Below are 14,822 nucleotides of genomic sequence, written 5' to 3' on the forward strand. Positions count from 1 at the left end.
TGAAAGCAAAAGGCGTTCAACATATCGAAATTCATCGCCAGTGGACGGAAGTGCACGAAGAGTCGTGCACAGATGCCGAAAACGTACGCAAGCGGTGTCTAGTTTACAGCTGGTCGCACTGAAATTGACGACCAAGGAAGAAGCGCGAAACCGCCAATTTCTGACGAGACTGTCCCGGAGGTTGAAGAAATGATGCGGCAAGATCAGGGAGGGGATCACGGTCGACTGTCTCTGCATTCTAGTTCCTGAGGTTTCTCGATACACCATTCATGGATTGTGTCAGAAAAGTCAAAATATCGGAAGGTGTGCGCAAGATGGGTCCCGCGGATGCTGGCACAGCAGACCGCCGACGGCAGCACGTTGCGCTTGTGCGACGATTGGGCTTCATTCACTTCGTTCAGAGCGTCGAGAAGCATCTAAAACAGGCGCATATATTTGGGAATTACGCCGATGAGGTTACATTAAAAGCCTTTTAACTACAACCTTCTACGCATTTAGAGCGGCTAAAGAATTAATGGTCGCGGAATAACTGAAGCGTTATGAAATAAACATAAATGAACTCCATGGAGCAGCCAAATAAAATACTTCATTTTGAATTCTTTCGACGTTTAAAGTTGATATTTCTAACCACTCGTACTGCGTAGGCAACCCTGTTTATATGCATACGAATGACTTTTGATCAAAAATCGAGCAGTCTGAAGGATTCGCGCATGTGTACGTGCTTGCCTTTTTCTGCCCCTACGCGTCCGTGCAAATCCGGCCTTTATAACACGAGGAATGTGGCTGACGCCTCCAGTTCGAAACGAACGGCGGAAACCCGGAAGTAAGAAGGCAGCGCGTCACCGACGGACCGTAGCATGATGCAGGCTTGAGGCGTCACGGAACCGAGGCAGACGAAACGACGATTACTGTCCTCGCCCCACGACTGTCCTCGCCGAGGACGCCTCCGAGGACCGCGCACGCCCGACGAAGTCGGAAAAAGGATGCCTCACTCAGGCAGGAGAAGAAGCCGCAAAGCAGCGGCGACGACCACTTTTTGTGCCATGCTTTGTCTCGTTTGTGGTCTCCTCACTGTCGCTCGTCTTTCAGCAAACACTGCGCCGCAGTCGCCGCATTGTCGTCGCTATGCGGCAAAGAAGCATTAGCGAGCGAACTTCCATTACCACGTGGCAGCGACGACCGCCCGACGGAAGCGCACGCAGTACCGGGAGACGTATGTGCGCCGTTGTTCGGGAAGAGAACGACCTGCTGCTGATGCTGCAGCGGCCTTCGCGGGTGCCCGCTCTCGCATGCAATGCCTTCAGTCCCGCGGGAGCGCTGCCGCATACCCTTGTTGTTGCTGTGTTGCGGTACGATCTTTCGTTTTTCGGCGCGGCATGTGAACGAGAAGCGAACGAAAAGAAAAAAAAGAGTCGAAGAGAGAGAGATAGAGAAAAGAGGCGCCCGCCCATGGTAGTACTACGCAGTCTCCGCCGCGGAGAGATATGAACGTGCTGAGCCCTCTGGCGAGCGGCGCGGCGGGCCTGGCCAACCACTTTCTTGGCGAAAGCAGCCGGTTAGTGCCCCGCGGAAAGGGAGCGGGCCTGGAAAGGTACGAGAAAAGGAAATAAAAATGCGCGCATTCTCCCGAGTGCCGGGTTTTTGTGAGAACGTCTCTCGGCGAGAGATGTATGTGTATGCGCGCGCGCGCGCTCGCGCCTGCATGGAGGACTCCGCGCTGGTCTCGCTTCGTTTCGTCGGAGCAGCAACTCCCAAGGTGCAGCAGAGCTTTCCGCGCACGAGGAAGACGCAATTTCCGCGGCCAAGTTGGCGTGCCAAGAGCACGACGAGTGCTCGCGTATTCCCGCGGTGTTTCTCGCTATTTTTTATTATGTTTCTTGCTTTTTTTGAGAGAACGCGAACTGCACATTCGTGCGAGCTCTGCTGAGCCCTTATTCGTTCATTTCTGCAGTCTAGCTGCTGCGAGGGTTTTAGTTGAGCAAACAAGAAACCGCGGCGTCTTAGCATCGTTGACAACGAACGGATGTCTTCTTTTGAGCGCTCTTCTATAGCCACACGATTGTACGGCAACCACCCTCGACGATATACGCCGAGAATATTTTGTTCATTAATTATAGTTCTTATATTTGTCGGGGTGCGCCCTGCGGATCACATCCCTAAAGACGAAAGCAAGGTGAGGGTATGGTATGGTATGGCGATGATGATGATGGGGGTGAATTTTTATGACGCAAGGGCATCTGTGGCCAAAGAGCGCCATAGCACAAGGTATTTTTCTTCTACTCAAGGTGGGGGCAAGCATTTCACCCTAAATAAGCCGAGCACCAGACCAGGGGAAAGCTTGCACCCATTGTATCACCGGTGGGTACCCGGCGGCACTGGGGATCGAACCCCGCACCTCCCGCATGCGAGGCGGATGCTCAGACCACTAGGCCTCCGCTGCGGTGTTTGTATGGTATGGTATGCATACGTGATAACGTACGTGAGATTTAACGTCCCGTAGCATCGGCTGAACTACGAGGAACACATCGTATTGAATGGCTCGGAATTAGTTGCGACCACCTGAGGTTGTTTAACATGCCCCGACATTTTGGTCAGAAGTTCCGCCTCCACCGAAATGCGGTCTTATCGGACGGGGTTCGATGCCGTGACCATGAGCACAGCATTGGAACGCCAAAGCCGCTGAGCCATCCCGGCGGGTAGAGAACCAACAGAGTCTTGTTTAACAACCAACCACCGGTTGGATGGGCCCCAGGCGAGAAAAGTGTAACGGCTTCCTTAATGAATCAAAGCCCTAATTGCGTTGGCGAAATTAAAACAGCACATCGTACAGTCTCGTGCCTTTTAGTTTGGAAATTGTTGGCATACCCTCACTACACCTGGAGCTAGCTGATTCGCTGATACAATGAGAGAGCAGAGTGCCGCAGTAACACATAGATGAAGTAGGTGTAGGTCGCCCAGCGTGCACAAATTCAAATATAGGTTGACAGTGAAATATTTTAACGGGACAGCGTTTAAGGTCCCGTTCAGAGGAAAACCCGGTTTATGCGTGGCTGGGGAGTTCTGATTGGCCGAGAGGGTAACGATGCAGGAAAGCAGTTTCGCTGAAATTAAAAAAAAAAAAAAGGTGGTGAAGTGGTTAGGGCGCTCGTCTATGAGCCGGAATACCTGGGTTCGAACCCGGCCGCGGCGGCTGCGTTTCGATGGAGGCGAAACGCTAAGGCGCCCGTGTGCTCTGCGATGTCAGTGCACGTTAAAGATCCCCAGGTGGTCGAAATTATTTCGGAGCCTTTCACTGCGGCACCTCTTTCTTCTTTCACTCCAACCTTACTTACTTCCTTCACAGCGCAGTTGAGCTGTCCACTGAGAAGTGAGGCAGTTACAACGCCTTTTTTTTCCTCAAAAGCCAATTATTTTTTTTTAGTATTAAGAATAAAGTCTACTTTTCTATTGAAATTCTGATGAAAGTACTTTCCACTCTTGGGCCAGTCTGTAATGTCACCTCATGTGGGACTGTCCAGGAACGGAGAGTAGAAGTCTGCAGCGCCGTACAACTTGGATACTGACATATGAAGCCTGGATTCGGCCGTGCGGGCAGCATAGAGAGGCACTGGACGTGTTGTGGCGCTTCGTACGCGTAGCGGCCATAGCCGGCCACTATTAATCCCCATTCCCCCACTCCTAACCCTCTGCGACCCCGAGCCATCTCCACAATAAAGGTCCCTGAATTGAATTCAGTTGTCTGTAATGAATCTTTTTCTGCTCGTGCATAGAGTGTCATTTTGCGTATTTGCACTAACCGCATTGTGCGCTGAACATTTTAGTTAAGCGATGTTTCTGTTTGTTTTCCCAACTGATTTCAATTTATGCTTTCTATCCGCCTGCGAGAAAAGCGCCACTATCAGGGACTAATCTTTTCTTACAGCTACACTTCAATAAAGAAAACAGAAATTTTAGCGCGAACTTTTGGTGCGAAAACACTCATACGCTCACCGACACCAACCAAGAATCTTGTCATCTTTGGACCTTGTGCCGTTGCCTAGCAACAGCGACGCCACGTTATGTTAAAAAATGAATGAAATCAATATCCACGAGTTGGAGTCTAAGCCGTGGCGGTGCTAACAGATCAGCTTCGCAGGCCGCTGCGCGTGACCACTATAGGCTATTTGGTTGGTAACAACTTTATTTAAAAGTCCTGCAGAGCTTTCGCCGACGGGGTCTTAGGTCTCCACGTGGGGACGTCGAGGTGTTGCCTCACCGTCGCCTCGCGGGCCTGTTGGACGGCCCAGAGTTGGTCGCCGAGGCTGGGGCTGCGCAAGGCAGCGGCCCACCGCGGCGGGAGGGTTCCGGAGTTAGCACCGTCAGGGCTTTTGCTACAGTCCCAGAGCATGTGGGGTAAAGTTGCTATAGCAGTGTGGCAGACCTTGCATATATTTGTCGGGTATGTTCCGGGGTAGAGTCTGTGGTATTGTGCCGGGTTGGGGTACGTGAGCGTCTGCAGTTGTCTGAGGGCCACCACGTGCGCATTGTCCAGCTTGTCGTTGGGCGGAGGGAAGGCTATCGCCGAAATTTTTTTTCTTCATTTCATGGAAATAGTGCGGAAAAGGAAAATCGGAGTATGTTCATGCCACAAAACACGAGGCTGTGTAATACGAGCCCACCATACCTCTGCTCGTCCCCACTTCCCCAAACATCAAAAGTCTGGGAGGTGCACGGAGCCGAACACGCCTCGTGTTAAACTGAAACTCACTTTCGCGCTGTGCACTGCACATCGTCTTCTTCGTCCACTAATATTGCCCGTTGTTACGTTTGGAGACTCCAACATGCCAAGAATATTAAAGCCACTGGGAATCATCAATCTACCGAGGCTTCAAAGGGCCGTCGATGTGGTTGCAGCGCTACGAGTGCAGGTGGTGGCGTCTACAAGGGTCCTCCCCCCCCCCCCCCCCCCCCTGTTGTTTGAGAAAGGCTTTGGTGAACTCGTCTTTTGTTCTCAACGCCGGACCCTCCCAGGACATTTTTACATTTTTCTCCCGGAGGGGACGGCGGGGCAGCCGGCGAGCGGCGGAACTGCAAATCAGCCGTGACAAATGCGGCCGGGTTTGGCTAAGCCAACGTCTCCGGAATCTTCATGCTTCGAAAACAACTTCGACTTAGACTGTGCTTTCCCACGCTCTACGTGAAAGCTTCTGCGAACTGCGGTGGGATCCATTCGCCCCCACGCTACCGCTGTGAAGTGCAGGTGACTGACCTTCGACGCTCTCAATGGGACCCCCTTCGGGCTATTCATCACTGAAGCCTGGACAGCGCGGACACTAATCTGCCAGAAGTGGCAAGAGTGTGTGGCTGGGGGCGGACCCGGAAGACTGGACACGTGATCTACATCACAGTGATTCGACGCATTTTTAATGAACTAGATTCCCCAACTAGGGACCCGGGGACAGCGGACCCTATTTAAGCAGCGATCTGGCGTGTGTTCGCCAGCTCCCGATTCACTCTTTCAATCTTTGTATAAATGTAAATAAACCCTTCAGTCTCTTCTTCACCTCGAAGACCCTCTCATCTCTTCGTCAACCCCACTACAGCAGTCTCCCGATCCGGAACCCGGGGACACCGACCTTGGCGAGAGACGGCACAGGCGAACCAGGGGCCCGCATCTAACAACTGGTGGCAGCGGTGGGATCGAAGCGCAATCCCCCAACACCGGTGGCCTGCTACGGGAGAGAAGCCCCGCATCTAACACCGTGCTTTCGCGCTGTAATCGGTTTAACCAAGTTAAAACCCTGAAAGGTTTTCATATGCCTCCAGACTTTTCTTGTCTACTGTTGTCTACGCGATGGCTTCAGGCATGAGGGTCTTTAACTTGTTGGTCAATCGCATGCTCCCAAGCAACCCGTTGCCGCGTGATCGTCGTAGAACTCAACATGAGGCGAGTATCATATATGCTGCGGCCACTGCTGACATATGCTTAGACGACACCCTGCATACGCGCTCTCACGTCCGCACCTCTGTTTTTGTTTTGTGGGATCAATCTCCCGGAACCTGTGTTCATCATGCTTTCAGTGTGTGCGTCAAGAACAATGCGGTCGGCAAAAACCAATCTGATAATGTCCAAAGCGCAACCGTAAAGCGATCCGGAGTAACGAGAGAATAATATTTGGCAGTATAAGCTTGGTCCAATATAAAGCGCGTCCCATTTGACACAAAAATACTCGAACGCTTCCGTGCACTACGAGACACTTATGATCCCGTCTTCTGGGCATTCGTTTCTCCAAGTGCAGGGAAGCAGTTGCCGGGCATCAGCAAGGCGCGGCACCATTGACGACATAAGGCACGAAGGCGCTGCTGACGCAGCACTTGCTCCCAAGGTTCTCCCACCCCGTACTTCTCGAGTAATTATCTGCCACCCTCGGGCCAACTCTCACTCGCCTGAGGCGCACGAGCGAGCCAGTCTCCTCCATGCGGCACGACGACACGCCCTGCACCAGCGAAACAAGGCCCGTTCCTTGTGACCTCACATTGCACAGGGACACCTTCGCTATCGTAACGCCTCCCCAGCACACTCGCGCCCTGATATCGTGGTACAGAGGGGTGACCTACGCGTACGGGTGAGAGTGCATGCATGTAAAGGAAGGCCTTGTGAAGAGTGCGCGGTTCCGCATCGAGGTCCTCGCGCGGTGCCGTTTCTCTTTATTTCCAACCTCCCCCCTCCATACCCCCCCTCAAGCAGCTCCCCGTGCAAGAGGATATCGCGGTCATATCGCCGACGCCGCTGCAGCGACGCAGAACGGCTCTGCACGGTTCCACGAGTACAATGACTTCTTCCAGCGCCGCCGACGTCGGCCCAGCAGCGTTCCCCTCGAGCGAGCAAGATGGCCGGCCCGCGGCCGCGATGCTGTCCGCCGGTGAAAGTGGCGCTCTTCAGGGCGATCTCGCGTCGCGAGAGGCAGAACCGCTCGCCGCCCTTTATGCCCGCTCAGCTTCCCCCACCACGCGCGTTTAAGGCCGCCTTGTACTCTACGCGAGAGGCTGTCCGCGCGAAGCGCTGACGTTATATTTTTAGCGCGCGCGTTCTCGCGGAAGAGAGTCCTTCGGAGGATGGGCGGCGCATGATACTCGCGAGAATTCGCGCCTCCAAAAACGACGGTCATCCTCCCGTGCGCACGCACCGTCGTTGGCGAAGACAGCCGCCAGCTTAGGCGCAGGAAAAGAGCCGGCCCCTTGTTCCCAGACGGAGACTGTGCCTCTGTAATTCGTTCTTTCTTTTCATTTGGCCCTTCCTTCGTTCGCTGCAGGCTCGTACCGGCCCAACTTTGTGCCCCGTGCGCGCTTCTGCCCCGTGTACCTGCAACTGTACAGATATGCACCAAGAGCGAAATTTCCCTTGCTTGCCATAAGAGCGGCAAGCACGCGATTCTGCTGTTGCAGTATAATGCTCTACAGTTACCGTGTCCAAGATCAGTTGCTATTCAGAACCGCGTCTTGAGGGTTAATGTAGATGGGGAATGAAATTGGCTGTCGCCATTGTTACCCACATCGGTTTTGCTGTTGTAGAGGCCCTGTCTTGGCGTCTGCTTTATCGTCGCATGAAACTTGTTTCTGTCTTACGGCGAGACGTGAAGCGCTGCACTCAACGCTCAAAGCCGAATTCGTTGCCCAGCATACCACGTACCAGGTGGTGTGACACGGAGCAAAGCCCTAAACCATGATGACTCAGTGCAAAATAAAGAAAATAGCTACTAATAACTCAAAGAGTTCTCTGGTTGTACATACACCCTTGGACAACAGTATTTGGAAAAGAAGCCAATGACATTTCAAAGGCTCCTAAATTACGGGTTCAATCTTTCTGTGCTTCGGAATAAACGTTAGCACTCTCCCGCTGTCATTGTTCGCGGGTAAATATAGCTTCTGTCAGCTTTGTCACCTTTGCTGTCGTGCTGGTTTTCTCCGCCATATTTCGCAATGACTCCAGTGTTAGAAATGTGCGAAGACTGCTACTAAACCACTATCTTATGGATCGCAGTTCTTTGAAACACTGCAGGCCTGGGACTTCGCGTGATCTCTCAGTAGCTTTAGGCTTCACACTTGATATATGATTTTCCGTCAGTTTACTGAAATAGCCACCTGCCATTGTCAGTTTAGCGACAGAACCTTGGATTATTCTTCTTCTTGGCTCCGTTCTTGTCAACTGAAATTGAAGCGTTGTGGCGAAAGCTGTGCACGCATATGCAACTTCATCCCTGTGTAGTCGGTCACTCAGGAACGAGATCTGAGCTAGTGCGTTCTCATATCCTACATGCACGGACGCCCTAAATCGCTGGTTGAGGAGACACATGCAGAAGCAAACAGAGAAGCCTGAGCTCAATTCTTACAATCATTTATTTGTGAATCTAATGAATGAATGGAGGGAAAGCTGCGGACCCAGCTCCCCACTGGATTGATGTCCTCCGAAGTGAGTGTCGTTATGTACAAAACCCACCCCGCCAAACGTCCGAGGGGGTTGAAAGTCAAGCCGGCCGATCTGGCGGCTTCGGCACGTGTCCGTCGCAAAGCAGGGACAGAGCGAAGGCGCCCGAAGAACAGGCCCGCGATCTGGGTTACCTCGTAGTCCGCGCACGCATGAAGTGGCCCAAGACACAATCTCGCCAGAGCACATTACGCTCACTCTTCGATGTACAGCCTGTGCCGCCTTCTGTTGTCCGTGGCCCTCTCGTTCTTCATGTCGACGGAGGACGGTATGAGCATGATGGACCGTATCCACTTGGGGCGCTTGGTGGTGCCTCCGGCCTGCGCGCCCTTCATGGACAGATGCAGGACTACGGGCTTCATACCACGGTAGTTGCGCCCCCGGTGTTCCACGTTAGCGGGCCACTTGCCCGAGCTGGTAGCAACGCCACGGTCGCTCTGCAGAGGCGACGACGCCGGGAACACGCCGACGGTCTTCCATTTGGATTTCTTGGACGTGTCGCGGTTAGTGTAGCCCGCTCTCAGCCGCTGGCTTCGCTGCTGTTTGGTCCGCGGCAGCTGTGACCTGGCTTCCAGGTTTCCGATGAGCGCCAGGGGGTCTTCGGCCTGCAGCGCAGCGCTCAGCTTCTCTATCGGGAAACGCTTGATGACCAGCCTTGGCTTCTTGGCGCCGCGACCGCTCGTGTAGCGGGCTGCGCCTGCTGCAGGCCTGCTGCGGGTCTGCTGGCGGTACCGTCCTCTGCCGCCTCTTCCACCAGCCGACACCAGCCGCGCGTAACCCACGGCTCTGGGAGCAGGAGTTGCTTCTTCGTACTCCGCGTCGTCCGTCCGGATCACGGCTGGCGCCCTTCCGTAGATGTCTCCTGGAGAGTCGAAGTCATCGCCGAAGTCTGGAGCTTCGCCAGCCGGTTCGACATCATCGTCGAAAGACGCTGCGGGGCCACCTCCGTACCCTCCGGTTGGCCGGGAAGGTGGTCTTCGGGGAGATCCGTAGCTGGGCGGTGGCGGAGGCTCCTCGACCGGCGGTGGAGGTGGGATCGGCGGAGGTGCGGCAGCGGGTGGAGGAGGAGGCTGCACCTTGGTCACCTGTGGCGGCGTGCCGGGTTCCAGGTTCACCACACTGCCTTCCTCACCGCCCTCGACGAGCACGTTGCCGTCAATGTCTGCGGTGCCGATGGTTTCGACTATGTCGATGACGCTAGTGACGTCGAACATGCCCCCCGGCATCATTGGCGGCGGCGCCCCCTGTGGTGGTCCACCGCCACCACCACCACCTCCGCCGTGGCTGAACAGGTTGAAGAACGTTCCCGAGCAGTACGCTACGCAGGAAAGCAGGAGGACCAGGCTGTGCCGGTGGTGATTCTGCAAAGATGACGCCATGCCGGACATCTAAACGAGGCTGTAAATGACAATGCCCCCCCCCCCCCCCCCCGGCGCAACGGGAATCTAAGGGCCAACTACATACCTAACATACTGGACTGACTGCACACATCTTTCACATCATCAACGCTTCGATACAGAAAATTAAGTGCGAGCCTTTCTTCACACGCGCTTGCAACAAGCGACCAAGTCCCTTCTGATTCTGCCACCGCCGCCTACCCTTGGAACACACACGGCTTAAATCCAATTCACTAGAGAAGACGACATGCATGCTGTTGGGTATCCAAGTGGCTCCCGACGCCCACGCGCTTCAGCGGTGACGTACTCCTGGAGGGCGAAAGTGTTGTGTCTGCCGCCTGCAACAATGTATGCACCTACCGTCCCCATGATCCCGAGAGAGGCTGTTCTGGCTGCACCGGAGGATCTGCGACGAGTGACTCCCAGCAGGGTGCCGCGGGTGCCTTATACGCGACCCAGGAATGCGGACGCCCCTCCGTAACTGTGCACGATCCGGCCATGGCATTGGAGGCGCGTGCGGCGCCGTCGTGACGAGCCACATTTGACGCGGCCCACAGGAAAACCGCAGGCGCCGACGCTTCCAACTCGCGGGCCGGCCTTCGTCGTCTACTCGCGTGCTTTTTGGAACGCGAAAGTGCAAAGTACATCGCGCCCGCGCGCGCGACTGCTCGGCCGTGCACCAAAGGAAAAAAGGCGGCCGCCTCCTTCTTTTGTCTTTCATTCTGCTAGCTTTTTGGTTGCGCTGTGGGTGCGCATACGCGGCGCGCTATAACCGCCTGCCGGGGTTAGCAGGGGTCATCGGAAGAAAGGAAGAAGCGCTCGTTCAGTCGCCCTCTCGCTCTCCGAGATCGAGGCTCTTCCGTGCGTCTTGAAGGCCGTTGTTACGGCTCGGGCGCTTTCGGAATGCACCACCGCCGGCCCACCCGCTTCGGCCCGTCGGCTCGCCTCTTCACGTCTCTCTCCCTTAGTTCAGTGCAGCTGAGTCAAAAGCTGCGGCAGCACCAGCTCGATCGACTGGCCGCGGCGATCCGAAGTTGTTCGAACTGCCATCAATGCGTTACTGCGCTGGATCTTTGATCGGCGCGTCTTCTTGAGTCAGCTGGGGATCTGGCTTAAGGCGAGGCCCTTTCGAGAAGAAGACGTGTCTTCGAAGGCTTCTCTTCGGTGAGCCCATACTCTTCGCCTCGTAGACAGGACGTTTCTTGTACGCTCTGGGCCTCGCGGCTACCGCACGCAATTCACTGGCCCGTTCGACGCGACCGGCGAGTAGTCGTGCATCCGGCGTGGTTTCCGAATGGTGCTTGGCGCGCTGACGCGCATCGAACAAGCCGCACCATCGACAAAAGAAGAACTGGGTGGTCCCCCCACCCCCTTACTATATGGGGGGGCACCGGCACGTGGTACTATTAGCTCGATGGGAGGCACATCCGGAGAGACGCATGCGTTCTGTCATCGTCGAATCGCCGAAGCACTTGACTTTTACGTCTTTCTTCAGAAACTCAGCCAGCAACGCTTGGAATGCATCGTTGAACAAGGGACGCTTGGGCGGCAGGCAAAACTTGCAGAGAGGGGGACCGCCCTTTCAAGGTCGCCTAGCGCCATTGTTGTCCACTTGGGCTCGAGAAAGCTTCGTGCATTTTGGGACCACCGCGGCGGGAGACGACGGGTCACTGAGCCGTCCTGCGCCCGAGAGTGATTCAGTAAGCCACTTCAGGGAACGCAGTACGGTCTGCTGAGCTCGGCGGATGAAGATGTGTGTGCCCGGACTGTTATTAACTGTCCCGCCGCCAGATCGTTTGGGACATGCTTGCGCGATTCTTGTACAGCATGCGACCTACTTCGCGTTGGCGACCGTCACACATCGCCTTGTTGGCTCGTTGCTACGATTTGACAGCGGAGTGCACTTTTAGATAGATATGTTCACGTCTGTGGCCACCGCATTACGTGGGTTTCTGGCCAAGGCCATTCAAGGCCGCTCAGAAAGCGGCCCGGACACATGATGCATTGCAACACAATACATGTAGGAATCCATGCATCTATATCATGCATCGATCATCATCGGCCAAGACGAGTCCACTGCAGGACAAAGGTCTTTCGCAGTTATCACAAATAATTACCGTCTTGAATTAATCGAGGTCACCTATGTCTGCAGTAATAAGCTAATCAGTCAATCAAGCAATCCACCAATCAGTCTGACTCTGCTATTATTTCCGACTCTGTTCTTTTTTTTTTTTTACAGTGGCCCGTTCCTTGGATTTCGCGTCGTTATAGCAGTAGTAGTATAGCAGTCGGCGTAACCAGAGCCTATGCTTACTCGCAAGTCGATTTCTTACTCGCGATTTTAATCTGGCATGACTACTTGGCAAGGTACGTAGGCGCACTCCTTATTCCCACACCGTAGGTCCACCACAAACTGCGGCTATAGTCAGCTGAAATTGATATCAGTTTTAGTTTAATTTTCCCCATATTAATTTTTAACTCTACCGCAACAATTAACTGGCCCGTACAGATTCTCAATCATTCGTTGCAATTCCTCACCTGCGTTGCCTAGCAGGGCATCGTCAGCGAGGAGGGGTTACCGAGATATCCTTCGTTAACCGGCATGTAACGTACACAACGCTTGCGTACAGGCCGCTGCCCGGTCTTAGGAGCCGATAACATGGGGGGGAAAAAAATAATCTGCGACAACTGCGTTTCGCTTTTGATTAAATTTTCTTGCGGCGCGCACTCCGTGAGAGACTGCCAGATGACGACTGACAGCTTCCTTACGTTGCTATTGCTCTTGTCACCTTCCAGCACGTACCGCTGCGCAGCTGTGTGTGCCACTAAAAGCCGGATTCAGACGCCTGTCCGGATGGCAACGGCCGCCCGCGAAGTAACCTCGACAGGATGGCGAAGAAGAGCATCGCTTCCAATCGACTGCTCGTGGATTTCGAAATCTTAGGAGCCGATAACATGGGGGGGAAAAAAATAATCTGCGACAACTGCGTTTCGCTTTTGATTAAATTTTCTTGCGGCGCGCACTCCGTGAGAGACTGCCAGATGACGACTGACAGCTTCCTTACGTTGCTATTGCTCTTGTCACCTTCCAGCACGTACCGCTGCGCAGCTGTGTGTGCCACTAAAAGCCGGATTCAGACGCCTGTCCGGATGGCAACGGCCGCCCGCGAAGTAACCTCGACAGGATGGCGAAGAAGAGCATCGCTTCCAATCGACTGCTCGTGGATTTCGAAATCGCGGTGTGCAGTGTTCCGGCACATGGGTGTTAAAAGAATTAAAATTATGAAGGTGATGAGGGCGGGCCCAAGCAGCGGCGACAGCTATAACGATGAACCTTGAAGGTATCTGCAACTACATGTCAGTTATAGCGTCACTCTGTCGTTGTCATCGTCATCATCAGCAGGAGCCTACCCTTACAAAAATGGTCTATAGACAGTCTATAGACTTCTTATAGACTGTATTGCCTTCCTATAGATATTTCTTTTTGTCTACTCATAGTCTATTGACTGTCTATAGACAAAAGTTTACTAAAAGTGTATGGCCATAAATCAATACATTGTCTATAGACTGTCTCTAGAATTTGTATTGCCTATAGACTGTTCTCTAGGGTCTGTCTATAGCGAATCTATAGACTTCATAGACAGAAATCAATTGACTGTCTATAGACTGTCTAAATAAATTTTTGTAAGGGTGACTCGTCCACTGCAGGGCAAAGGTCCATCCCACATCTGATTTGATTTGGTTTATTGCCGCAAACAAGCAGGTACAAGGCTGTGGTGGAAAACGATCTAAGGGGAAAAAGCTGCAAAGAATGCAACTTGACTGGCCCCAAGATCCGTTTACAATGGCAGCAGCAGGGCAGCAGGAAAAACTTGTTTAACAAAAGCAAAAAAGAACGAAAGACCAAAGGCAAAAATCTTATAACAATTAAAACTATGCAGAAATGCATGAAAAAAAAGGGTAGGAAGGAAAGGAAAAAAAATTACAAGTATAACTGTACGCAGTTATGAGCGCAAAAACACTTCATACAGATTTCTCGCCAATTAACCTGTCCTTTGATAGCCGCGGCCACCTTTGTCTCCGCAAACTTCTTAATCTCATCCGCCCACCTAACTTTCTGCCGCCTCCTGCTACGATTGCCTTCTCTTGCAATCCAGACCGCCTACATTACCGACCATTGGTTATCTTGCCTTAGCACTGTATGCCCTAGCAGCCCACGTCAATTTCTTGTTTTTCATTTCGATTTGCCCCGCCGCGGTGGCTCAGTGGTTAGGGCGCTCGACTACTGATCCGGAGTTCCCGGGTTCGAACCCGACCGCGGCGGCTGCGTTTTTATGGAGGAAAAACGCCAAGGCGCCCGTGTGCTGTGCGATGTCAGTGCACGTTAAAGATCCCCAGTTGGTCGAAATTATTCCGGAGCCCTTCACTACGGCACCTCTTCTTCCTTTCTTCTTTCACTCCATCCTTTATCCCTTCCCTTACGGCGCGGTTCAGGTGTCCAAAGATATATGAGAGAGATACTGCGCTATTTCCTTTCCCCAAAAAACCAATTATTATTATTATTATTTCGACTAAGACGTCATCAACTCGATTTTCGTCCCTCACCCACTCAGCCATCTTCCTGCCTCTTAACGTTACACCTGTCATCTTCCTTTCCATAACTCGCTGCGTTGTCCTCAATGTAAGCTCAACCCTTCTTGTCAGCCTCCACGTTTCTGTCGCTTAGGCGAGTACCGGTAAGATACAGCTGTTGTATACTTTTCTCTTGAGGAAAAATGGTGAACTACCATTCATGACCTGGTAATACCTGCGAAATGCGCTCCATCCCATCCCATCCCATCAGGCTGCCTGTCTGTGAGGTGCAATAAATTAGTCCGCTGGCTTTCGTGTAAGAGCCGTATCCCTCTCCGAAATCGCGATAAAAAAAGTGCGGCCCTCAGTCCAGTGCGTACGGTATGCCT

At 53.3% G+C, this 14,822-nt stretch overlaps 1 protein-coding gene and 1 long non-coding RNA gene across 2 annotated transcripts in view; one reads left to right on the forward strand and one right to left on the reverse strand.

Moving 5' to 3' along the window:
- Positions 1 to 14,822, forward strand: part of LOC144129204 (uncharacterized) — a 39,141-nt gene that overhangs the window by 13,868 nt on the left and 10,451 nt on the right. The gene's annotated exons all lie outside the window — the stretch shown is intronic.
- On the reverse strand, positions 8,394 to 10,261 carry LOC144127541 (uncharacterized). The gene is made up of 2 exons (XM_077660532.1): positions 10,222 to 10,261; positions 8,394 to 9,825 (listed from the first exon to the last, which is right to left on the reverse strand). Exons 1-2 carry the CDS (start codon positions 10,228 to 10,230, stop codon positions 8,659 to 8,661), a joined length of 1,176 nt encoding a protein of 391 aa, XP_077516658.1. The 5' UTR covers positions 10,231 to 10,261; the 3' UTR covers positions 8,394 to 8,658.

Source organism: Amblyomma americanum, chromosome 4 (genome assembly GCF_052857255.1).
Source record: "Amblyomma americanum isolate KBUSLIRL-KWMA chromosome 4, ASM5285725v1, whole genome shotgun sequence".
In the NCBI taxonomy this organism is placed as follows: Eukaryota; Metazoa; Arthropoda; class Arachnida; order Ixodida; family Ixodidae; genus Amblyomma; species Amblyomma americanum.